Source organism: Mesocricetus auratus, unplaced genomic scaffold (assembly GCF_017639785.1).
Source record: "Mesocricetus auratus isolate SY011 unplaced genomic scaffold, BCM_Maur_2.0 Super-Scaffold_100007, whole genome shotgun sequence".
Taxonomy (NCBI): domain Eukaryota; kingdom Metazoa; phylum Chordata; class Mammalia; order Rodentia; family Cricetidae; genus Mesocricetus; species Mesocricetus auratus.
In genome coordinates, this window is record NW_024429191.1 from 54132723 (window position 1) to 54157942 (window position 25220).

At 47.8% G+C, this 25220-nt stretch overlaps 1 protein-coding gene across 1 annotated transcript; it reads left to right on the forward strand.

Annotated features, from left to right (window-relative positions):
* Positions 1-1667: 1667 nt before the first annotated feature.
* On the forward strand, positions 1668-24656 carry Inpp5k (inositol polyphosphate-5-phosphatase K). Its single transcript, XM_040749159.1, has 12 exons — positions 1668-2077; positions 4131-4238; positions 4714-4822; positions 8888-9004; positions 9358-9533; positions 10087-10198; positions 11389-11498; positions 21605-21791; positions 22544-22681; positions 22938-23021; positions 23144-23248; positions 23426-24656. The coding sequence occupies exons 1-12, from the start codon at positions 2022-2024 to the stop codon at positions 23483-23485; spliced, it is 1362 nt and encodes a 453-aa protein (XP_040605093.1). The 5' UTR covers positions 1668-2021; the 3' UTR covers positions 23486-24656.
* The last annotated feature ends 564 nt before the right edge of the window (positions 24657-25220 follow it).

Genomic DNA, 25220 nt, shown 5'->3' on the forward strand with positions numbered 1-25220 from the left:
CTCTGAGCTATCTCTCTAGTCCTCCTGCCTCTGCCTCCCCAGTGCTGGGATTAAAGGTGTGCACCACCACTGGCTGGCTCTTTTTTTCCCCTTTTTTAAAGCTGTGGACAGTTTATTAGTTTGAGAGAGATAACAGCAGGACAGGCAACTCTTTGAAGAGAAGAAGACTAACTCTTGTGAGCAGCCACATGGTAGAAAGAGTGAAGAACCCAAAGCATCAGGAAAAGCATGCCTGAGCTTTGGGAAAGAAAAAACTACCTTTAGAAGGCTGGAGAGACAGCTTGCAGTTGATCGCGTGTACTGCTCTTTCAGAGAACCTGAGTTTGGTTCCCAACACCCACATCACAGTTTATGCTGCCTGTAACTCAGCACCATCCAGATGCTTCAAATCACGACAGGCACCTGCACTCCTGGCCACCCCCACACTTAAAATAAAAATCTTGTTTAAAGGCTGAGTGGCCATGGTGTCCCAGGGCTTTAATCCCAGCATTGCAGAGGCAGGTGGATCTCCGTGTTTGAGGTCATCTGGTCTAAAAAGAGTACTAGATCAGGTTTACTCTCTTCACCGCAAGTGGGGACAGACAACAGTCACAAGACTGCTGGGTTTTTTTTTTCGTTTTTAATTTTATTTTTCTTTAAGAGTAATGTGTATGTACCATGGGCATACCTGGTACCTGGAGAAGTCACAAGGGCCTCGGATTTAGGATGGTTGAGCCATTATGTGGGTGATGAGAGCCAAACCCAGGTCCTCTGAACCCTCTCTGTCCCTCACATTTTTATTAGTGTTTAATAGGCTGCATGTAGAAGTCAGAGGACAACTTGGAGTGATTCTTCTTCTATTCACCCATGGGTAAAGCTCAGGTATTGAGACTTGGTAGCCGAGGTTGCCCCCTCCCCCTCAGTTTTGAGAAAGGATCACACCACAGTCCTGATGTCCTGTAACTCCTTAAGGCAGCTCAAGCTGGCCTCAGCGTCCTGGAATTAGATACACATCACTACACCTTGTTCCAGGACACACGTTTAAAGTATTAGGATCTTGTGGGTTCTTGAGACTAGGCATCATTGAGTAGGTGGTGCTACAGGTGAGACCCACCCTGCGGTGCTAAAAGCAGCATCGTTAACTTGACTTTCCAGTGTGTGAAGATGGTTAGTAAAACAACTCGGGAAACAATCTCTCTGCCTTCAAGAAATTAAAAACCAAAGACCTAAAGGAAATAAATCGAAGTGACTGGCAAAGTAAATCATGATGAGTATACACCAAATAAGAACCACGACCCGAGCCCGGGAGTCCCAGAATGTGCTTTATATTCAGCAAAACTAGGTTCGAGCTGGGCATAGTGGTGCACTCATGTAATCACGGCTCTGAAGTGGGAGGTTCGACTCGGTCTGCATAACAAGCTCCCAGGACACAACAGGCGAGACTGTCACGGGGAAATAAAACCAAACGACGACCAGCGAGTCAACTTAAAAGAATGCAAGTGCTCTGTGAGCCTTATGAGGGTGCCAAGGAACAGCAGAAATTACTTTGCCACACTGCCCACTCCAGGATTCTGAGGGTGGGCAGACGACTAGGCAAATTGCGCGCCGCGGGACGGTCGCGAGCCAGCCCGAGGCCGCGCAACAGCAACTTCCGCCCGCAACGCTCCTCCCGTCCGCACCCTCGCGCAAAGCAGGCTGGGAGCGCAGGGGCCCAGGCGGCGGCGCCACCGCCCACTCGCACTTCGGTGAGGGCGGTGTGGCGTCGGGGGCGGATGGCACGCCTCTCTTCGTGTTCGAGCCCATCTCCGCTCCGCCTCTGGGCGTTTTACTGGGCTGTGGAGTCCCGCCTCTGTTTCCCCAACCGCACCCCACACTCTTGAGCGCTCACGATCCGCCTCCTACGGAAGCCGAGGCGCACAGTCAGAATCCGGAAGAAAAACAATCCGAAGGGAATCGTGCAGCTGATACTAGCCACCAAGGGCTGCTCCGGCCGGCACTGGCTGGAGCGCGGAGACACTAGCCTAGCGGGTCACGGCGTGGGAATGATGTCGGCTGCGAGCCTACGGAGGCCGAGCGCACCGAAAGGCTATGCACTCAGGTGAGGGCGCATTTATAGGCCGATCGGTTACTGGCTGCTCGCTGTCTTGGATCCAGTATGATTTGTGAGGCTGGTTACCAAAAACAGTGGGATCAAGAGGACAGGCCTACAAGGCCGCTCTTGTTTGGACCCCCCAGACTCTGCCAGGCCAGTATTGAATGGACTACTAGACCTGGTGCCCGTCCTAAACTTGGGCTGCCTAATTGGTCACTGCAGATGCCCTGTTAGTTTTTGGAGCACACAGACTACTAAGTGTCTAAGACATTCGTCCCTTCAGCTGTAGAATAGAAGGTTTGAGCCGGGCGTTGGTGGCGCACGCCTTTAATCCCAGCACTCGGGAGGCAGAGGCAGGCGGATCACTGTGAGTTCGAGACCAGCCTGGTCTGCCGAGCGAGTTCCAGGACAGCCTCCAAAGCCACAGAGAAACCCTGTCTCGAAAAACCAAAAAAAAAAAAAAAAAAAAAAAAAGAATAGAAGTTTTGTTCCTACTTTACATCAGCAGTACATCATGGGGTCTTCTTGATCCGGTTATGATCTCTACAAATCCGAAATCAGATTTAGATAAGATCCTTTAGAGAAGTGAAGCCTGGTCTCATGCTTGCTCTTTAATCACGAGGAACACCGCTTATCGTCCCACTGAGCGTAAATCATAGTGCATGGATTCGCTGCTAATCATCAAATCTGAGAACAGGGATGAGAAATCCCGAGTTTTATTCTTTATCCACTTAAAGTGCCTGGGAATACAAGAAGCCATTGAGTAAACGGGTTACCTGCCTTAATCCTCTGTTGGGCAGCAGGGGGAGACTGTAAACAGATCAACCAACAGAGGGTAGTTTTTGTATTATTTTGTTTATATTCTAGGGAGAGGCAGGAAGTTGCTTTAAGCTAGCCAAGAAATGTGTTTTACGAGTCGTGCTTCTTAGAACATGTACCTCTAAGAACAGGGTCTGGTGGACAGGAGATATTTCAGAACAGCCTGCCCTTCCCTGTCAGGATCCTTGGCATTCCTTAAACCTACAGGCTTCATGTCTGTAGAGTCCTGTGCTCCTGCTTGCTGTGTCCTGGGAACCGTGTGGGCTTCTTGGAGCATTGCTATAGCAGTGAGCTCACTCAAGAGCTCCACAAGTCTTTGCTTTCCTGAACTTCTGATGGGATGTCATGGTGTTAGCTACTAATTATTTCTCCTGAGACTCTGGGACTTGCAGTGAGCTGAGACTGGAATGTTATTCCCCAGCTGATGGTGTTTCCCAGTAGACTGTTGAGATAGAAATTTAAAATCCTGCTACTTAGAAATTTGTACTTAGGCTCCATGAAGGCCTTGGTAGAATTTGTTGAGTTCCAGGGATCTGTAAGGTAGACCATGTGGAAGAGAATGGTACTGTTTATTTTGTTCTTTTCTGAAATTTCTGTTCTTGTAACTCTGAGGACTGTGATCAAGTACGGTCAACCTCTAATACCTTCTTGGTACTCTTAGGAACCTATAGTTGAAGAGAGGAAGTACACAGTTGCTGGCTGAGCCATGGAGGATGGATGAGGTGTAGGTAGCTGGAAAAGCTAATGATTTAACAAATTCCTGGCTATCCAATTCATCATTTGTTACCTTTCCTTGCCAAAACTCCTTCTGCATTCCCTTTGGCGGCTCAATGTGTCAGGTGCTACTGGGGTGTGGGCAGTTGTGAGCTTGTGTAGAGGAGCCAGTTCAAGGGAAAAGATTCTGATTCAGGAGATGGAAGGTGAAGCCTTTATAGTTCATTGTTCTTTTTCCTCTTTTTCTACCACAAGATGCAGAAACAAGCTGGGAATGGTGGTATACAACTTTAATCCCAAAACTTAGAAGGCTGATCCTCATGAGCTCCAGACAAGCCTGATCTAAATAAAGAGTTGGAGGCCAGCCAGGGTTGCAGAGTGAGACTCTTGTCTCAAAAACAATAGACTAACAAACATATAGACACATTTCCCATGATCACTATGGTGGAAGCTATTAACAGACCCAGGTTCTTGCCTATTCCTTAGCCTCCATACTCTGTGACTTCATTTAATATCTTTTCCACAGTATACATGTTGTGACGTGGAATGTGGCCTCAGCAGCCCCCACTGTGGACCTCAGTGACCTACTTCAACTGCATAACCAAGACCTGAATCTGGACATATATATCATTGGGTAAGTATCTGAATGACCCCTTGCTCTTCCATCTCTGTAGAGGGTTGATATAATCCATCCTCCCTCCCTTCATTTTGGAGTCTGAAAGTGAGGAGCTTTCATCCTCTTTGGGTCTTGTCCTGGGTCAGCAATGGTCATGATTTGGAGATCAACAGCCACATAGCTAGGGAAGGGAGAAATCTTGGTCATCAGAACCCAGGTCTGGGCTGGGCGCTGGTGGTGCATGCCTTTAATCCCAGCACTCGGGAGGCAGAGGCAGGAGGAGGATCTCTGTGAGTTCAAGGCCAGCCTGGTCTACAGAGCGAGTTCCAGGACAGCCTCCGAAACAATGCAGAGAAACCCTGTCTCGAAAAACCAAAAAAAAAAAAAAAAAAAAAGAACCCAGGTCTGAAAGTCTCATGAAGCCAGTACTAGGTATCTGTGGGAGAAGCAGTATCCTCCAGGCCTGGGAATGAGCCTGACTTGGAATGGTCAGTTTGCAGGAAATGAATTCTGGAATCATAAGCCTTCTTTCTGATGCTGCTTTTGAAGACCCATGGAGCAGTTTCTTCATGGATTTGCTTTCCCCTCTGCACTTTGTCAAGGTAAGTTAAAAGTTTGTGAGCAATGGAGGAATGTGTCTCACCTTCACTGACTCCCAATTGCTTGTCTGGTGTGTTTCTCTTTTTCCCACTCAGCTAATTGTCTGGTGCGTTTCTCTTTCTTCCACTTAGCTTTTCATGCTCTTTCCCATTCATTAAAAGGTTTAAACCTCACACAACACTTGGATTCCCTGGAACTCCTGCCTACTTTGTGCTGTTCCAGGGTACCTTGGTCTGAGCTATGAGTCCAGTCCAGGGATAGTTTCACACCTAGATAGCTATCACCTTGGGAGAATTCCTAGTGGAAATGCAATAGGGCTCATTAACATCTCGGTGCCTACTCCTGTCCTACTCTCCAGTCTCTACTTGCTGCCCAGCATGAAATCTTCTGAGTGTAGTACCTGCTACAATTCATGGAGTGCTCACTCAGTGCTAGACATTGTAAATAAGCTCTTGGTGTGTGTTGTTTTACAATCGTAACTCTTGGCATTGAAATACTTCACAGATAAAACCAAGGCTCAGAAATCACATGTGCTGTCTGGGATCTGAATCCAGAACTTTCAAACTTCTGAACTTGTGTTCTAAACTATCATATTTTACTGCCATACTGGTGTGTGCTAAGACTGACAGGTAATCCCCAGGCTAACCTGCTGATATCACTGGGGACATGAATATCAAGTTCTCACGGGCCTGGATGTTAGGAGAGGGGAAGACAGGTGTGGTGGGAAGTAGTTCTTATTCTGAGGGAGCAGTTAAACCGTAGAATAATGATGGGAAGGGTTAGGGTTACTGGGTTTTATTTCTGCCTTGCACCCGCAGCGAATGCACAAGCACCCATTCAGCGTACCCAGTTTACAGCTGCATGGAAATACTGGAATTCTCTCCATTCCCTTTCCAGGATGCATTTTACTCTTCAGTATTAATTCTGTTACCTAGTTTGTATAGGGATGCAGGAGCAAGAGCTGTGTGGCCTTCTGACAAGGAGAACACATGGCTTAGTCCTCCTAGGCTGGGTAATGCCAGCTCCAGAACCTGTGCCCTCCCAACCCCCGCCCCCAAGCAAACTGAGAAGCCTCTTCTAGGAGATTTGGAGCTATTTCCTCTCTCAGTACTCATTTCTTCCCAAGACTTCATGCCTCCTCAAGCCTTGACCAATTGGCAAGGGATTGGTAGGGTGGAGCCAAGGAAATTAGCTCAGCTTGTGGCAGGGACGCAACCCATTCTACTCATGTGGCCTCCTACAATCAAGAGCTAGCCTAAGGTCTAGGAACTGAAAGCAGGCACCCTCCTTCCCATGGCCAAGCTGGACTTGACAGCCTATATACATCCAGTCCCTTGTGGGAATTTACCGCCTGTGTGTTGAGAGCTGGAGAACACTCTCTGCTATCCCAGACTAGTGGCCTCCTGCCAGTTCCTTTAGCTCCGCCTACTTAGTCTCTTCTTGCTGGAACTGGAACTTTCCCTGGAAGACTCTGGCTTTTCCTCACAACCCCACCCATTCTCCCAGTCTCAACCGGTCCTGCCCTCAACTCCCTCCTATCTCCCCACCCCCCCCAACTTCCTGCTGCTTGCTCACAAAGTGGACTAGTCTTTGTGTTGAAGCCCAGTGGCCCAAACCTGCTCTGTTACTTAGGATTAAATGCAAATCTTCTCCTGAATTTTATCGGTTTCTTGGTTTCTATTCTGACCCTGGGATTTATTTGGTCCCTCATAATATAGTCCTGCCCAGATTTCTGTTGTCATAGGTAGTTGTGAATGGGGAGAAATAGAAAACTTGGAGTGTAGACACTGGTAAAGCACTTAAGCTAGGTCAGAGATTCAATTCCTGTTACACCCCCCCCAAAAGAAAAAACCCTTAAGAGTGTAGATTAGTATATACATTTATAGCAGTCTCAGAAGACTCAGACTCCAGCATCTCTTTTGTTCAGTACTAAGTTTGGGGTTCTCCCTACTTTGACTCTTCCACTGTGCTAGGACTGCTCCTGGACTATGGGATCAAGTTTCATAATTCCTGGAAGGCCCCAGTATAGTTCTCCACCCGGAGATTTCCTCCTTGGCCTTTGCACCTCATGCTCCGGAAACAGCTACTGGAGTGATGGTTGTAGACAGTCCCTCCCTGAGAGAGAAGGTCACTAGGGATGGCCTTTTCCCACCCCACCTCTGTAGCTACCAATAGTAGGCTCCTTGGCAATCCCAAAAAATCTTCCTAGTTCCCCTGCCTCCCAGAATCTCAGCCTACATTAGCAAGCCAGGAACAGTGATTCCTGACAGCTGGGAAAAGCTTAAAGTTTCTCCGTGGGTGCCAGGTACTTTCCCCACCCGGCTCTGGAGCTTGTCCTCAGTACTCAATCCATCCGTGTGCATTGCCTTCACAGAATTCAACCATAGTCTGAACCGTGTCCCCTGTTTCCCAGACTAACTTTGTGTGTGTGAGCATTGGTGTTTGCCTACATATATGTCTGTTTGAGGGTGTTAGATCTTGAAGTTACAGACAGTTGTGAGCTACCATGTGGGTGCTAGAAATTGAACCCGGGTGTTCTGGAAGAACAGTCAGTGCTCTTAACTGCTAAGCCATCTTTCCAGACCCTCGCAAACTAAACTTAAACTCCTGATCCTCCTGCCTCCATTTCTAAAGTGCTAAGATTACCTACCGCATATGCCATCATGCCTGACTTTCTAGTTATGTGTAACACACACAGACTTTTTTTTTTCTTTTTGGTTTTTTGAGACAGGGTTTCTCTGTGGCTTTGGAGGCTGTCCTGGAACTCGCTTGATAGTCCAGGCTGGTCTCGAACTTACAGAGATCCACCTGCCTCTGCCTCCCCAGTGCTGGGATTAAAGGCGTGTGCCACCAACGCCCGGCCACACAGACTATTTTCATGGTGCCTTTTCATTAGACTAGGACATGTATAGAAAAGTACTCATATGCTTAACCAGCATGCATGGGGCTCAGAAATTGGTCCTCAACATTGAGGGGGATAAAAGGAAGAAAAGTGGATGGGCACAGTTGGTATAGAGTTGGTGGATGTTTGTATTTGAATTGCTGTCAGTCAGCTCAAGATTCAGAACAGCACCCTGGAAGCTTCTTGCTTGGTCTTGAGTATGTTTAAGTATCCCTAAGTCTCTGGATGGTGGTTGCACATGCCCTTAACCCCAGCACTTGGGAGGCAGAGAGGCAGGCAGATCTCTGAGTTCAAGGTAACACAGAGAGACCCTGTATCAAAAAAAAAAAAAAAAAAAAAGAATCCCTAAGCAAAAACGGGTATATGGGGCAACATACCTGTAATCCCAGCACTCAAGAGGCCTTGCAGGAGGATTGTCAGTTCCAAGTATACCTGGGATACCTAGCAAGATGCTGTCTCAACAAAAGGAGGTGGGCTGAAAAGAGAGCTTTGTGGGTTAGAGCACTTGCTGCAATAGCCTGGAATTCTGAGTTCAGATCTCAGCTAACATGAAAAGCCAGGCATGCCATAGGTACTCTAGTAATAGGGGGAGTGGGCAGAGGAGGGTCATTGGACTTGGCTGATCACAAACCCAGCTCCAGGTTCAGCGAGAGACCCTGTCCCAAAGGAGTAAGGTGGAAATTGACAGAGCAGTACACCTCCACAGTGTTCACCTGAATACAGATATAGACACTCACATATCACTGAGCCAACAAGTAGTATCTTCACAGTGCATATGGCATGGTGTTCCTCCTGCTTCATCCGTGACAAGAAAGGCTGAGAGATGGGGAGGGTATACAGAGATTTTTAGGACAGCATGCATGAGGAGCACCTGGATGTGTGTAGGCTGGAAGGGTAGTGCCTCTACCAGCTACCCCGGAAGCCTCTTCTCTTTCCTCCATCCCCAGAACCATAAGCAGAAACTGGAACTGTAGCTCCCAGAATGCACTGTTGGGCAGCTGAGAGAAAAAAGGAAAAAATTGAAATTCAGACTCAAACTGAGCTCCAGGGACTCTTGGGCAGGGCTTTATGGTGGTTCCAAACTCTTTTAAAAGTCCCTGGTTGGACTTAGAAGAAATACAATTGGCTTTGCAATTTAATAAGTGATTTTTGCCCTCTGCTGCAGATCTCACAAGTCCGTATGCAGGGGCTTCTCTTACTGGTCTTTGCCAAGTATCAGCATTTGCCCTTCATCCAGATCATCTCTACAAAATCCACCCCTACTGGCCTCTACGGGTACTGGGTAAGGACTAAGCTCTTGTCTGAGACTTGAGCTGACAAGGACTGGATTCTTTGGAGCTTAGAAAAACAGGGGGAATGAACTGAGACTGGGTATTCTGTGTAGCCTAGGACCCTCCATACCGTCCCCACACCCCACCCCAAATCCTGCCATATCCCAGCAGGGCCTGGATATTCCTGAGATCCTAGATTGTGGTATTGGGCTTTGTGCATGGAAAAATTAGCTGGGAAGCTGGGTGTCTGTGGCTGTGATCCTTGGGGAGGTATGACTGCCTCCCCTCAGACCTAGGATGGGAAAAGAGGGGTGTGTATACAATCCAGAGTCTCTCCCCACCTTCCTTCCCACCTGCCTACCAGGGGAACAAAGGGGGAGTCAACATCTGCTTGAAGCTATATGGCTACTACATCAGCATCGTCAACTGCCACCTGCCTCCCCATGTGTCCAATAATGATCAGCGGCTGGAGCACTTTGACCGAATCCTGGAGAGTCAGACTTTTGAAGGATATGATATCCCCAACATCCTGGACCATGAGTGAGCCTGAAGCTGCAAACTGTCACCCTGCCCTCCCCCATGCCAGCCCAGGCTAGCATTGATTGCTGAGTTTACTTCACTGCCAGTCAGTAGTGCTCCAACTCCCAGCCCTTCCCCAACCCTTTCCTGATGTCCCATCTGCTGTACCACCCAGCTTTGCCTGCCTGATGTCTACCTTCCTCTGGCCTCTTTGTCCTTCCTAGAAACCCTGGATACTTGTAAACATCCTGGGCCAAGGCCCTTATGGTTCTTGAGTTCACCACGGGGGCTGTTTCTCAACTTTTCCAGATGGCCATCTGTGGAGCAGAGGCCTAGAACCTGCTGTGCATTTGCTATATCAGTATCTGGGCAAGTCCTTTAACTTAAATAATATCATTGGCACCAAGAGCTGTCCTGTTGGACCCATGCATGTCCTGACCTTCATCTGCTGCTGTCCTAGTTCTCACTGTCCCCACAGCTTTTTCCTCCCCAGAAGCCCTTGGGCTCAACAGGCCTGTGCCTCTTCACTGACCTCATCACAAACCCTCAGGCTGCCCTCCTTTTTTCCCTGAAGCCTCATTCTGTGGTTTGGAGACATGAACTTTCGCATTGAGGACTTTGGGTTGATCTTTGTTCAGGAGTGTGTAACAAAGCAGTGCTACCGAGAGCTGTGGGAGAAGGATCAGGTACCAAGTGAGCAGAGGTCTGGGGTGTGTGTGTGTGTGTGGTGAGCAGAGGTCTGTGTGTGTGTGTGTGTGGTGAGCAGAGGTCTGGGTGTGTGTGTGTGTGTGTGGTGAGCAGAGGTCTGTGTGTGTGTGTGTGTCTGTGTGGTGAGCAGAGGTCTGTGTGTGTGTGTGTGGTGAGCAGAGGTCTGGGTGTGTGTGTGTGTGTGTGTCTGTGTGGTGAGCAGAGGTCTGGGTGTGTGTGTGTGTGTGTGTGTGTGTGGTGAGCAGAGGTCTGGGTGTGTGTGTGTGTGTCTGTGTGGTGAGCAGAGGTCTGGGGTGTGTGTGTCTGTGTGGTGAGCAGAGGTCTGGGTGTGTGTGTGTGTGTGTGTAGTGAGCAGAGGTCTGGGTGTGTGTGTGTGTGTGTAGTGAGCAGAGGTCTGGGTGTGTGTGTGTGTGTGTGTGGTGAGCAGAGGTCTGGTTGTGTGTGTGTGTGTGTGTGTGTGTGTGTGTGTGTGTGTGTGTGTGTGATTTGAACCTGTCATGGAGGTCTGTGAAATGTTCAGAGAACTCTTATTATCTGGGGTCTGTTCTCCTTTCTCTCTGGGTGGAAAGAGGAGTCCAGCCAGGTTTTATATGTGGAGGTGGGGCAGCCATACTGTCTGCAGTGATCTTTACCTAGAAAAACCATTGGCATGCTCAAGAATAGGGAGTCAGGCTGGGCATTGGCAGCTCACACCCGTAATCTCAGCACTCAGGAGACTAAGGCAAGAGGATCATTGTGATTTTTATGCCAAGTCTAAGATAGTGTGAAATCCTAGCATCCCCCTAAAAACAAGGCAGAGAGGGGGAAATCAGATGAGCTTTGGCCAGCACCAGCCTTATAACTCATCAGCTTACTTGTATTCCCATCGCCTCTCCTGTCCCTAGCCTGGTTACCTCTGGAAAATAATATGCCACCCCTTTTAGGGCCTTGGCTTTTCTATATCCCCTGATATAGACCTTCTAGTGACCCCTGAAACAGTTGAAAATCAAGGTCTTCTCTCCATAGAGAAAAGGTAGACAGAGAAAATGGCAAACAGCTGCTTCTGCTAGGCCTATAAAGTCACATTTTCAGAAGATAGGGGGACTGCTGAAACAGTGACAAAAAGAGGGTGGTGCTGATCTATTGCATCAGGACTGTGAGAAGATGGGGACTGTGTCTTTTTCTACAGCTCTACATTGCCAAGAGACATGACCCACTGCTCCGGGAGTTCCAGGAAGGTCCACTGCTCTTCCCACCCACCTACAAGTTTGATAAGCACTCCAACAATTATGACACCAGGTGAGGAGGAAATCAGTGCCTCAGAGGCTCTGGAAGTCCCGGTATGCCAGCTGGTTGGGGTGTGCCACAGAATGGAGGTATCAGGGAGGCAGAAACAGATCCATCCACCAGCTCTCAGGATTGGAACCTTCTGCCCTTCCCTGAGGCACTGGCTATGGGAGCTTCTCAGATTGGTCTGAGAGTGGAAGGGAAGGCTGGTGTTAGCAAGAGTAAAGTATAGGGTAGAAAGTTATTGAAGGAGAAGGGTATAGGCAAGAGCAGAGGCAGCCCTAACTTAGGAGGGAAGGCACCAAAGCATTCTGAGAACCCTTGCCTCTGCTTTCTAGGGCCTTCTAGGGGTACAAAAGGATTACCTAAGATAGCTATTCACATTAAGTTCCTCTGCCCAAAACTTTGAGCAGGTTAAATACTATATGAGGAGATAAAAAATAGTGGAAAAATCGGTTGTGGTTTTGCACAGTTGTAATACTTGCACTTGTGACCTACAAGCTAAACCACTCTAGCAAGTTCAAAGCCAGCTAGGTCTAAATGAAACCCTGTCTTTAAAAAACCACCCACCCAGAGCTGGCTCAGTGATTAGGAGCACTAGCTTCTCTTCAGGAAGACTCAGGTTCGGGGCCTGGAGAGATGGCTCAGAGGTTAAGAGCATCAATTACTCTTCCAGAGGTCCTGAGTTCAATTCCCAGCAACCACATGGTGGCTCACAACCATCTACAATTCAGTCTGGTGCCCTCTTCTGGCATGTAGGCAGAACACTGTATATGTAATAAATAAATCTTTAAAAAAAAACAAAAAACAACAAGACTCAGGTTCAACTCCCAGTACCCACATGGCAGTATCTAACTGTGGTTTGAAAGGGATCCACCACCCTCACATAGACATACATACAGGCAAAACACCAATGCACATGGAACAAAATAAATAAAAACAGACAAATGACAACAACAGAACCACCCACCTAAAGAAAAGCAAGGAAGGAAAAAGTGAAGTTTCCAGAGAACAATACAGAGAAGGTACACATGGGCTGCTCTTCACATTACTGTCCTCAGCTGCAAGCCACTTCAGCTCTGGTGCTGTCGCTCATGAAATGGGCATAATCGGTGTACATAACTCATGGGGCTTGGAGTTGGCCGAGACCTTGCATATGCCTAACCCAGGACCTGGTACTCAGTGCACACCGGTGGTATCCGTGGCTATTACTTTGATTGGTCTCTTCAGGTGAGGTGGTAGTCTCTCTGAAGAACTATCTAAGAGGCTGAGAAAGGGCCAGGTCACTACCAAAACCCGAGGCTCAAAAGGAGAGCAGGAGCCGGGCGTTGGTGGCGCACGCCTTTAATCCCAGCACTCGGGAGGCAGAGGCAGGTGGATCTCTGTGAGTTCGAGGCCAGCCTGGTCTACAGAGCTAGTTCCAGGACAGCCTCCAAAGCCACAGAGAAACCCTGTCTCGAAAAACCAAAAAAAAAAAAAAAAAAAAAAAGGAGAGCAGGAACAGCTGTCAGCAGGTTCCTGACCTGCTTAGGGCACAGATTACTAGGGAAGTAGGCACCAGCAGAGCAGCCCAGACCCCTGGCAGTAAAGGGGGAACTAGGTATCTCCACAGTAGGCCAGGGCAGAAGGTAGCTACGGACTTCATGTATGGAAATGGTTTGACAGCCTAAATGTCCTTACCAAGGAACAGGGAGAGGATGTACTGTTTCAAGAATGTGGAGCAAGGCAGGGAAGGGCTATGGCTAGGGCAGTCTACACAAGAAGAGGCAATGCATTCCGGAGACAGCAGCCTGGCAACAGAGTAGGCTGGAAAGTAGGTAAGAGGACACGCTCTGACTGACTGATGTGACTGACCACAGCTGCAGGAAGGTTCTGGACTCTACAGCCATTCATTGAATTTGAGCAGTAATGTGGAATCTGGAAGGCCTCAAGAACCGGCAGGGGCCTTGGAGGCCAGCACCTCAAGACCTCAATGTGAACTGGACCTGTAACTCAGTAGGAGAAGAGTTGGGTAGCACCTGGGTTCAATACTTTTTTTTTTTTTTTTTTTTTTGGTTTTTCAAGACAGGGTTTCTCTATATTGTCTTGGAGGCTGTCCTGGAACTTGTTTTGTAGACCAGACTGGCCTCGAACTCACATACATCCACCTGCCTCTGCCTCCCAAGTGCTGGGATTAAAGGCGTGCGCCACCAATGCCCAGCTGTGGGTTCAATATTCAACAAGTCCAGTGTAATTCCCCCCAGAGCCATAGCAGAGAGCTTACCAGCAGACTGGAAGTCCTTGCAAGTAGCTGGATGTGGGCTGGAACTGGCAAGGTCTCACAAGGTAGTTAGGTAGTAAGAACAGGCCCTCAGGTGGCTTAGCTAGTTATGAACTGGGCTCGGATCTGATTCTCTGGACTTGGTAATGCTTTTTCATCTGTAGTACTTCATCTCAGCATAGGGCTAGGTCTGTAGTTCTGGTATAATATTTGCCTAGCACATATAAAGCCCTGGATTGCTTCAGCAGAACACTCCACCCCAAGAGTTCATAGACAGTCTTTCCAGCAGGAGCAAAAGGGGAGAATCAAGACCAAAACACAAAACCACTAAGAAGGAGGCAGATGCTTATTACTGTATACTTGATCATAGTGTCTGACATGTCTTACCACTTCCCAGGCATTGTGCAAAAAGGCTTGTGTCACTTAGTTCTTCACATATACTCGTTAGGCAGACAGGCCTATCACTGACCTTGTATTAAAAAAGGAGGGCTACCTTTAATCCCAGCACTCGGGAGGCAGAGGCAGGCGGATCTCTGTGAGTTCGAGGCTGGGCTGGACTGATAGCCTCCAAAACAATACAGAGAAACCCTGTCTCGTAAAAACCAAAAAAAAAAAAGAAAAAAAAAAAAAGGAGGGCTGGTAAGATGGCTCAGTGGGTAATGCTTGCCACGCAATGACCTGAGTTCTATCTCCAGAACCCACAATGTAAGGAGAGCACTGATTCCTACAAGTTTGCCTCCACACATGCCATGGCAAACATACACAATAATAAGTAAATTTATGCCGGGCGTTGGTGGCGCACGCCTTTAATCCCAGCACTCGGGAGGCAGAGGCAGGTGGATCTCTGTGAGTTCGAGGCCAGCCTGGTCTACAAAGTGAGTTCCAGGACAGCCTCCAAAGCCACAGAGAAACCCTGTCTCAAAAAACCAAAAAAAAAAAAAAAAAAAAAAGAAGTAAATTTATTTATTTTGGGGATTTTGAGACAGGGTTTCTCTATGTAACAGCCCTACATGTCCTGAAACTCACTTTGTGTATCAGACTGGCCTTGAACACAGAGATTTTCCTGTCTCTGTCTTTTGAGTACTGGAATTACAGGCCTGCACCACCATCCAACAGACTAATATAAGTAAATTTAACTAAGGAGAATGGATTTCAGGCACTTCTATGCCAGGTAGTAAGAAACTTTGTTATTCTGGAAATATCTGAACCTTAGTCTGCTTGCTGCAGAGCTATGAATTCTTGGTGGTGCCTGGGGCCCATAAAGAGATGTCTAGGCAGGAACAATGAACATCATGATTTCCTGTTTAGGGCCAGTGATTGCTGTCACTTCCTGTGGTGGACATTGCTGAACCTGCCTGGAGAACAGGCATGCCAGTTCAGACACCATCAGTGCTAGGACGCTCCACTCCCCTGGATTGCCAGAGTAAGCCTGCACATGCTGTGTAACCCAGGGCTCGGGAGATGGCTCAGGTGGTGAAGTTCAGATTCTCAGCACCCATTTAAAATATATGCTCGTAACCCCAGGGATACAGTCTCAAGAGACAGCCAAATCCCTGGAACTCATCGATCACTCAGACTGTGACCAGATTCAGTAAGGAACCCTGCCTCAAGAAAGAGGGTGGAAAGCCTGGCGTGGTGACACACACCTTTAATCCTGCACTTGAGAGGCAGAGGCAGAGATAGGCAGATCTCTTGAGTTTGAGGCCAGCCTAGTCTACAGAAAAAGTTCCAGGACAGCCAAGGCTACACAGAGAAACCCTATCTCAAAAAACAGGATAGAGAGCAATGAAAAGAGAATGACACCAACTTTGGGCCTCTGCACACATGCAAACACATGAAAACCTAAATACACCAAAAACCCATACACACACCAAAAAAAAAAATACAAATAAAAATATAATCCCAGCCATTTGAAGGGCAGAAGGATAAAGATAATGTCTTCTAGGCCAGACTGCGCTACATAAGTGCAGGAGATCTAGCCCTGTGCTAAAACCTTTATGTGTTTGATACCTAACACTGGCAAAGTAAACTTGTAGTGAACCACTGCTGTTCTCTTGATACCCAGAACGGAACCTGGATCTAATTTATGTTCATCCCACATATACAGACAGTGCTTAGCCTATGTTTGAATCAGGGAGCCTGAGAAGGGTATTCAAGCAATACTAGCAAAGGGACCCACCAATGTCAGGGAGAGCCAAATAGTCACACTTAGCTTGACTAGGAGTCAGCCAGTATGTTTCCAGAACTCGAAGAAGTACCAAAGGAAGCTGGCAGGCAGAGACAGGAGGAGTCAATTACACTTGTCAAGGATAGGTGGGTTTGTTTGTTTTTGCAGTGAGGGGTTAAACCCAGAGCTCCACTGAGCTATATACACCTCAGTCCCTAGGAGAGTCTCCTGAAGGAGGCAGCAATGTTGGTAGAGAGAAGAGGGATGGGCCCTCTAGTCCATCAGCAGCACCTTGTGGGAACAAGCCCCTGGCCTGTGTAGCTGTCCTAAGTGACTGTAGGTGATTTATGTGTCTGCCTAGCTATACAAAGTGACTATGAATGATTTGTGTGCAGAGCATGGAATGCAGCTTTCATTCACCGGGCAGTGTCCCCGAGCCAAGATGTAATGAGAAACGAAGTCAGCTCCATTACAGTGGAGGGTGGAGGGGCTAAGAGCGGGGCGGGAAATCCTGTTAGAATCAGGGATTGTATCAGGTGCTGTTACAGTAACCATTATGGATACAGAATGGGCATGGAGCAGAGGGTATTATGATCAAAGCTATTCAAGATTTTCACGGACACATTAAGTGCATGACCAGTTAACCATGCTCTAGAGTTCAGAGAGTCACTTAAAAACTGTCCTTATGGAGCTGTGTGAGGGCATTGGATTCCCTGGAACTGAAGTTAGAAACATTTGTGAGCAGCTATGTGGGTTCTGGGAATTGAACCAGAGACCTCTAGAAGAGCAGCTTAACCACTGAGCCATCTCTCCAGCCCAGGTCTGAATTTTTTTGTTTGTTTGTTCATTTGTTTGTTTTGTTTTGTTTTGTTTTTTTGTTTTTTTTGAGACAGGGTTTCTTTGTGAACAGCTCTGGCTGTCCTAGAACTCACTCTGTAGACCAGGCTGGCCTCAAACTCACAGAGATCCCATTGTCTTTGCCTCCCAACTGCTGGGACTAAAAGCATGCACCACCACCACCTGGTGAGGTCTGATATATATATATCAGCCTATGTTATATATATATATATATATTTTTTTTTTGGTTTTTTGAGACAGGGTTTCTCTGTGGCTTTGGAGGTTGTCCTAGAATGGAACTAGCTCTTGTAGACCAGGCTGGTCTCAAACTCACAGAGATCCGCCTGCCTCTGCCTCCTGAGTGCTGGGACTGAAGGCGGGCACCACTACCGCCCATCGAAGTCTGGATTCTTAACCATCTCAGAGAGTCGGGGAGAAGCTATGCCTTGAAGGAGAAGTGCATTTGTGTGATTTTTATCAAGTTGTAAGCCTTGCTGAGCACCTCATGTTCATGATGACCAAAGAGAGATTGGCTAGGTGGTTTTTCAGTCACTCCAGCACTGGGAGGCAAGGGCAGGTGGATCTCTGTGAGTCTGATCCTATATCCTGGTCCACAGCGTGAGTTCCAGGCTGTGCAGGGTCTAAAGTAAGGCCCTGACTCTGAACAAGCAACAGAGACTGAGTAAGAGTGGGAAGCAACCTTAGGAAAGCGGTTTAGCCAGAGTTTCCACTTCTTGGCCACTCCTTGATGCCTCAGCTTCTGTGAGTAAGTGCTGTTATCACCCCATCTTAAAGCTAGAGAGGTGATGTCACTTGCCTGAGGGCATAGCTCTGGATTAGCAGACCAGAACCACCCTCCAGCTGGCCTCTGATTCCAGAATTGAGTTCACCATGGTATCATCCTTACTTGTGAAAGATGCGCTGCTACTTAAATGACGAGAGCATTGGACGTATTTAGTAACAATAGGACTGAAGAAAGCAGAAGACAGAAACTTTCAGAGTAAGTGGGACATAGGAGACTGTACATTAAAACTGGAGGCATTTTTTTTGTTGTTGCTGTTGTTGTTCATTGTGTTTTTGTTTTTTCAAAACAGGGTTTCTCTGTGGCTTTGGAGGCTGCCCTGGAACTAGCTCTTGTAGACCAGGTTGGTCTCGAACTCACAGAGATCTGCCTGCCTCTGCCTCCCGAGTGCTGGGATTAAAGGCGTGTGCCACCAATGCCCAGCGCTTTTAATTTCTTACATTGATTTATTGTGTATGTACACACATGGGAATCAGGGAACAACTTTCAAAAGTTGGTTCTCCTCCACCATATGGGTTCAGGGATCAAACTCAGATCTTTAGGCTTGGTGACAAGTGTTCTTGAGATAGAGTCACACATAACCCAGGCTAACCTCAAATTTACTTTATCTTTGAGACTGATTTTGAACTCATAATCCTGCCCCCAGGTCCCAAGTGCTTACAGATGTGAGCCACCAAGCCCATCTTGTTTGTGTTTTTGAGATAGCATCTCATTATGTAGCTCAAACTGGCCTTGAACTTCAGAGACAAGTCAAAGTACTGGCATTAAATGCTTTGGAAGCAGAACTTCGACATTAGGGGCAGCTTTATGACAAAGTACTGGAATAGGACCTCTCCCTGGTGAAGGGTGTTCTAGACAGCAGAGCCGGGACGGTGGAAGATACATCTGGGTGGGAAGTTAGACTTCTGAATCCCCTGAAAGCCTGCTTGAGGACTTGTATTAGAGGCAGTGAAAACCTTTAGAGATCTTATTGTTGTATGAGGGAGCGGGTGATGTTTACTTCCACCAAACACACGTGGAGCTCAGAGGACAACTTTGAGGAATTGGTTCTCTCCTTCCACTGTTGGTTCTGGGGATGAACTCAGGTCTTCGAGCTTTGCTGCAAGCTCTTACAGGCTAAGCTGTCTTGCTGGCCACTTAAGATTTCAGGTAGAGAATTATCAGAAGAGGTTTTGTTGCTGTGGGGGAGGGATCCTCTACTGAAGGAGAGGATTGCAGAAGTAACAGCCTTCTCCCTCACAGACCCTCCACCATCACAGGCCTGCCTTGTCCCTAACTGAAGGATGAGTTTAGTGAGTGACCAACCTAGTAGCTGACTAGTGGCCTCTGTCACTAGAGGAAGAAAAGCCTTTTTTGTTTTTTGTTTTTGTTTTTTTTTTTTTTTTGTTTTTCGAGACAGGGTTTCTCTGTGGCTTTGGAGGCTGTCCTGGAACTCGCTTGGTAGTCCAGGCTGGTCTCGAACTCACAGAGATCCGCCTGCCTCTGCCTCCCGAGTGCTGGGATTAAAGGTGTGCGCCACCAACGCCCGGCTGTTTTTGTTTTTCAAGACAGGATTTCTCTCTGTAGTCCTTGCTATCCTAGAACTCACTCTATAGACAAAGCTGATCTCAAACTCAGAAATCCACCTGCCTCTGCCTCAGATGCTAGAACTAAAGATGTGCACCACCCACTCCAGTCATGGCTAGAAAGCTTTTTTTGTTGTTGTTGTTGTTGTTGTTTTGTTTTGTTTTTTTTCCAGACAGGGTTTCCCTGTATTGTTTTGGAGGCTGTCCTGGAAGTCGCTCTGTAGATCAGGCTGGTCTCAACTCACAGAGATCTGCCTGCCTCTGCCTCCTGAGTACTGGGATTAAACGCATTTTTAAAAATAAAATTTTTGTTGTTGTTGTTGTTGCTATTGGCTATGCTTTTCCTTTGTTTTTTTGTTTTGGGTTTTGTGTATATGTATGTGGGTGCACTTGCCCATTGTTCATGCATGTGTCTGTGGAAGACAAAGGCCAGTATCAATGTCCTCATCATGGTAAACCTTTTTAAAAAGTTTGATTTATTCATTTTTTATTTTATGTATCTGTGCACTACATGCATGCCTAGTGTCCACAGCTATCAAAAGAGGGCATCAGATCCTCTGGAATTGGAGTTATAAATGATTGTAACCAACTACATGAGTTCTGGGAATTGAACCCAGGTCCCCTGAAAGAGCATCCACTACTCTTAACTGCTGAGCCATCTCTCCAGTGCCCCACTCCCCCTGGAAACAGGAACTCACTCTTAGTCAACACTGACTTGGACGTTTATGTGGCCCAGGCTGACCTCAAAGTCAAAGTGATCCTCCTGCCTTAGCCAGTTGAGTGCCAGGATTATAGGTGTGAGCCACCATGCCTCACTCTTTTGGTTGGCCTTTGGAGAGAAAGAGAAAGAGAGAATGAATATGAATGTGAATAAATTAGATGTCTGTGTCTGCTGTTTTCTTCAGTTGTTTTTTACCTTTTTAAAAAACTAAACTTTTTTTTTTTACATCTTTAGTGGGGAGTGCACTTGCAATGACAAACAGGACAGCTTCTGAGAATTGGTTGTCACTATTGCCTTCTACTCTGTGGGTTCTGAGAGTCAAACTGGGGTTATGAGGCTTGGTGACAAATACTTACTCCCTGGATTTTCTTTTTTTTTTAAGGATTCATTTATTTATTATGAATACAACATTCTGCCTCCATGTATGTCTGCATGCCAGAAGAGAGCACCAGATCTCATTACAGATGGTTGTGAGCCACCATGTGGTTGCTGGAAATTGAACTCAGGACCTATGGAGGAACAGCCAGTGCTCTTAACCACTGAGCCATCTCTCCAGCCCCCTGGATTTTTTTTTTTTTAAGATGGGTCTCTTTCCATAGCCTCAGCTGTCTTAGAACTCACTATATAGACCAGGCTGGCCTAGAACTCACAGAAATTCACTTACCTCCGCCTCCTCAGGGCTAGGTTTAAAGGCATGCACCACCACACCTGGCTCCCATCTCATTGTCTAAAACAGGGTTGTTTACTGATCTGGAGCTCACCAATTCAGTTATACTGGCTGGCTAATGAGCTCCAGCAGTCTGCCTGCCTCCACCCTCCTTAGCCCTGGGCTTACAGATGTGTGCTGCCATACCTCACTTACATGGTTTTGAATTTTACAAAGATTTAAATTCAGACTTTCTGATGACTTTTGAGAACAAAGCATCACAGTGGGAGTTTGGGATGTAGTTCAGTTGGTAGAGTGCTTGCCTAGCATTTAAAGAAGCCCTAAATTGGATGCCTAGCACCACACAAACCGGGCATAACAGCACACACCTGTGCTCCAGGCACTGATGCAAGCAGGAGGATGAGAAGTTCAAAGTCATCCCCACCTTTACTGAGACTCAGGAGACCCTGTGTAACCACAGTGACCGAGCTCTCCAGAGAGCCTGTTCCATGCTGAAGGTGGTTCTAGAGGCCATTCAGCTCATCTAGTCATCTTAGCAGCCTGTGAGGCAACAGTTGCTCTCATCTCCACTTTGCAGATGAGGAAGTTGGAACCTAAGAGGGTTAGCTTGGTGGTTCAGAACACGTGCTCTGTGGTCATGCTGCCTCCTTGGCCTTGAGTCCTGGATGCACCGCTTAGTAACTCTTTGGGAAAATTACTCCCATTCTAAGACTCAGTCTTCCTACTGTAAAGGGTGAGTGGTAACCATACTAACCACTGTGGAGCATCCCCCAGATTCACTTCCAAGTCCACAACTTCAAAACACAACCTAGCTTCTTTGCTGCTTTTTTTCCTTTGTTTTATTTAGAAGTGCCTTGACTGGAATGTTCCTAAATCAGAGTTTAATTCATAAAAATGTGGATTTAGGCAGAAGGTCTTTGGTTGATTCCAGCTGCTTCTCCTGGTTACTTTCACCCGACACTGTGATTCCTTCAGTTCTGGCCCAGAAGGCTTGGACTGCTGGTAGACCCCAAAGCAGGCAGGTTGAGGCACATTTCTGTCATGTCAAGGCACATGTCTCATTAACTCCTTTTCTTTCCATTCTTTTTTCTATGCTAAGTGAGAAAAGACGCAAGCCTGCATGGACTGACCGCATCCTGTGGAGATTGAAGCGGCAGCCACAGGCCAGCCCCTTGGTCTCCAGTCTGCCAGCCTCCTACTTCTCGCTGACACTAAAGAGTTATGTCAGCCACATGATGTACAGCATCAGTGACCATAAGCCTGTCACTGGGACCTTCAACTTGGAGGTGAACTTCTGGGCTTCTCCTGGCAGAGGGGTAGCTGTGCTGGGCCACACCACCAGATCTTCTAGGGTTAAGGGACACCTATAGGAAGACATGATTGCCTTTTCTCTCCGGTCAGGTATCCCAGTATTTTGAGGAGCTGTTGATTGCTCCTTCTCTCAAAAACGTGTCCAGGCCCTCTGTGAATAGGCTTCTGTTTCCTCTTGGGACTCTCCCTTGAGGTTAATGAGTTCCCTCATGCTTATTACCTACGTGAAGTGGAACTTCCTTTTATTCGTCCTAATTGTATCTAGATCAAGTTGCAGAGGGAGCTCTCCCCATCCTTTATATCATGCCACCTAATAACAAGGCAGTATTGGCCACATTTAACTGTCTGCTCCCCTCAACTCAGACTGGGCCTTCCACATATTTACAGCTGTTCTCCCCACAAAACTGAATTGGGGCCTTTGAGAAAAAGACCTTGGAAAAGAGCAGCTTTCAGACCTCTCTTCTTAAAGCAGTTCCCTCTTCCCATCTACACTCACCCTCAGCTCAGGGCTCTGGGCTATCTACCTGGTTCTACACCCCATTCCTGTGACAGGACAAGCTCTCCCTCTGACAAACCCCTTTGGCCCTCTCTCTCCTGCTGGTCAGCTAAAGTCAGCCAGAGTAGCCTAGCAAAGTTCTCCGCCCACTGTTGTGGGTGTCCCTGTTAACCCCACCACTCTGGAAGGACACAGTAAGGATTTCAGCCTACTTCCCACCCCTGTGTGTAGTTGAACCCACTGATGTCTGTTCCACTGATCACCATGATGCCTGAATACCTGTGGACCATGGAGAACGACATGTTGATCAGCTATGCCTCCACCCCAGAGTTCCTCAGCAGCCCCTGGGACTGGATTGGACTATACAAGGTGATGTGGCAAGCATGGCAGGGAGTCCATCCATCATCCCCAGGTTGTCCATCATTGGGGATCACAGGTTCTGACCAGAGACCACTGAAGGTTTACTGTTGTTCACCCCTGGGATCCTTACCAACTTTGGGCCTGTCAGGGAAGGGAAGACAGTGCAATGGCCAGCCCCAGCAGTCAGACCACCTTCTTCTCAGGATGTTCTCTATCTCACATTCCCTCCTCAACCACTGACTGATTGCCTGATCTCCACTCACAGGTAGGGATGCGCCACATTAATGACTATGTGTCCTATGCCTGGGTTGGCGACAACCAAGTCTCCTATGGCAACAACCCAAACCAGGTACATCTCCAACATGCAGACTAAATATTCTTGTCTTCTGGAAGGAAAGAAGGGTTGGCTAATTTACCACTAGCTGGGAAGGGCCCAGGGCCCTAGAGCTGACACTATTCCTGTTGCCCCAGGTATACATCAACATCAGTGATGTCCCTGAAACTGAAGATCAGTTTCTCCTCTGTTATTATAGCAACAATCTGCACTCTGTAGTAGGGATAAGTCAACCCTTCAAGGTAAGAGTGCTGGTGGGAAAAGGAAGTAACTTTGAAGGACCTGAGCCCAGTTGTTAGTGCTCTGGGTAACAGACCTGGGAGGTGCCCCATGCCTGTGGGGCTGTATTTGTTGGGTGGGGGCATTGGGAAAGTGAATAAGACCTCTGCTTACCTCTGCCAACTGTTTTACCCCTGCAGATCCCGCTTCGCTTCTTTTTGAGGGATGACGAACTGTATGAGCCTGAACCACAGATCTGAACCCAGATGGGAGTGAATGAATCCAGGGTGGAGGCTAGAGCTGGAAGCCAGCTCTGCCTCAGCACTGCCAGGAGTGCTGTGTCTGGCCCAGCCCCTGAGGAGGTGGCTGAGTATCCTCCAGCTCCCCACCTCCCAGGGGAGCTCAGCCAGACTCCTCTGCTCTCTCCAAGCCAGATGAACTGGCCATTTAATACAGGTTTTTGTTACTGATGTGTGATTGATACAAAGTAGTGTGTCAATGGTGAAGACTTGGGGCAGTCCACTGCTATGGAAAAGACCACTAGCTTGCATGCCGTTTTCTTTATTCTCCCCCCACACACTCCCTCTCATGCCCAAGTAGTTGTGCCAGGCACATGCCCCATTTGGCACAGGCCTGCATTCCTATCATGCTGTCCTGGGCCTTGAGCTGCCTGGGAGGGGGAGATGTTCACATTTGTACAGGCCCCATAAATTAGGTGGCACAAGCTGACCTGGGTTCCAGAAATCTTGGAGTCTCATAGTTGTCCCCGTGAGATGAGTGGAAGCTCTGAGATCCCTGTCTGCAGCTGAAGCACTATGGCAAAGTAGATGATATACCTACCTCTACCCCATAACATGGGCTCTGATCAGGAAGTTCTAGAGCCTAAGCAGTGCAAATTGTATAGACCCAGGTTAGCTTCTGCAGGTAAGTGAGGCCCATGTTCCCAACCTGCTCTTTACAAAGGGTTGACAGGCCTTGGAGGAGCTGTGGCCACATTCCTCTTGGGTGGTCTTCTAGATCAAGATCATCTGCTGCTACTCCTATCATGAGTCATTGACAAAACACTGCTCCTCTCTTGGGACCCTGCTGAGACCTTGATGGGAAGCAGCAGAGGAGCTACAGAGGCCTCAGCACTCTTCAGGTGCCATATGGATATGGCCTGTCCCTACTCCTGCTGGTTGCCTTCTGTCAATAGTGATTCAACACCCTTTCTCCCAAGAGAAGACACCTCAGGGAGTCTTGTCCTGTAACTCTCCCATCCACCTTGTGACCTGAGACTGAGTCACTTGGCTTCAGTTACTCTAGGTTCTGTATTCTATTCTGAGAGCCACCGTGTGTTAAGAATTACACCCCCCCAGGCTTCTAGTGAGCCCTGGCTGTCTATTCTGTGTGAGTTGTTACACTGAGGGATAATTATAAATGTGGCTTTTACACTTGTATGTGCTTCCTTTGATGGGGGAGAAGACCAGGATATAGGTATGGGGCCTAGAGACTGGACCTTCATCTGTGATCCATCCTATCCAATCTTACCCAAAGTAGTCTCCGTTATCTAGAAAATACAAATGATATACCAGTGGACAAGTCACTGAGAGACCCAAAACCCTTCAGAAACACTAATAGCATCGCTATTCTGATTCATGAAGCCCTGGGGCTGGCTCTAGAGCCCAGGGGTCCAACACTTTCCCACAAGCTCCCCTCTACCCTTCCTACACTTAGAAACACTGCCCTGGTGTCCCAGTGCAGGGTCCCTCCTGAACTGAGAAGGGTGAGTTCAGCTCTGATTGAGAGGCGGAAAAAGGAAGGGGATTGCTCCCTCTCAAGCCCTATGCAGGATATGGCTGTTCTGGGCCCACCCCTGACCCGTTGGGTGGAAACAGGAAATATGTGAGACTTGGTGTGTGCTGGGTCTCTGTGCCTGGCTCCGAGACTGATAAGAGCCATTGTGTGGCTACTGGGATGAGCCTGCCCGGGATAGATGTGCTTCCCAGAGGAAGG

Bases quoted from the DNA above. Each gene is read 5' to 3' on its own strand.
- Inpp5k (XM_040749159.1), top strand. From the start codon at position 2,022: ATGATGTCGGCTGCGAGCCTACGGAGGCCGAGCGCACCGAAAGGCTAT. The intron at 4,823-8,887 runs GTAAGTTAAAAG...CCTCTGCTGCAG, and splicing joins CCCCTCTGCACTTTGTCAAG to ATCTCACAAGTCCGTATGCA. The intron at 10,199-11,388 runs GTACCAAGTGAG...CTTTTTCTACAG, and splicing joins AGCTGTGGGAGAAGGATCAG to CTCTACATTGCCAAGAGACA.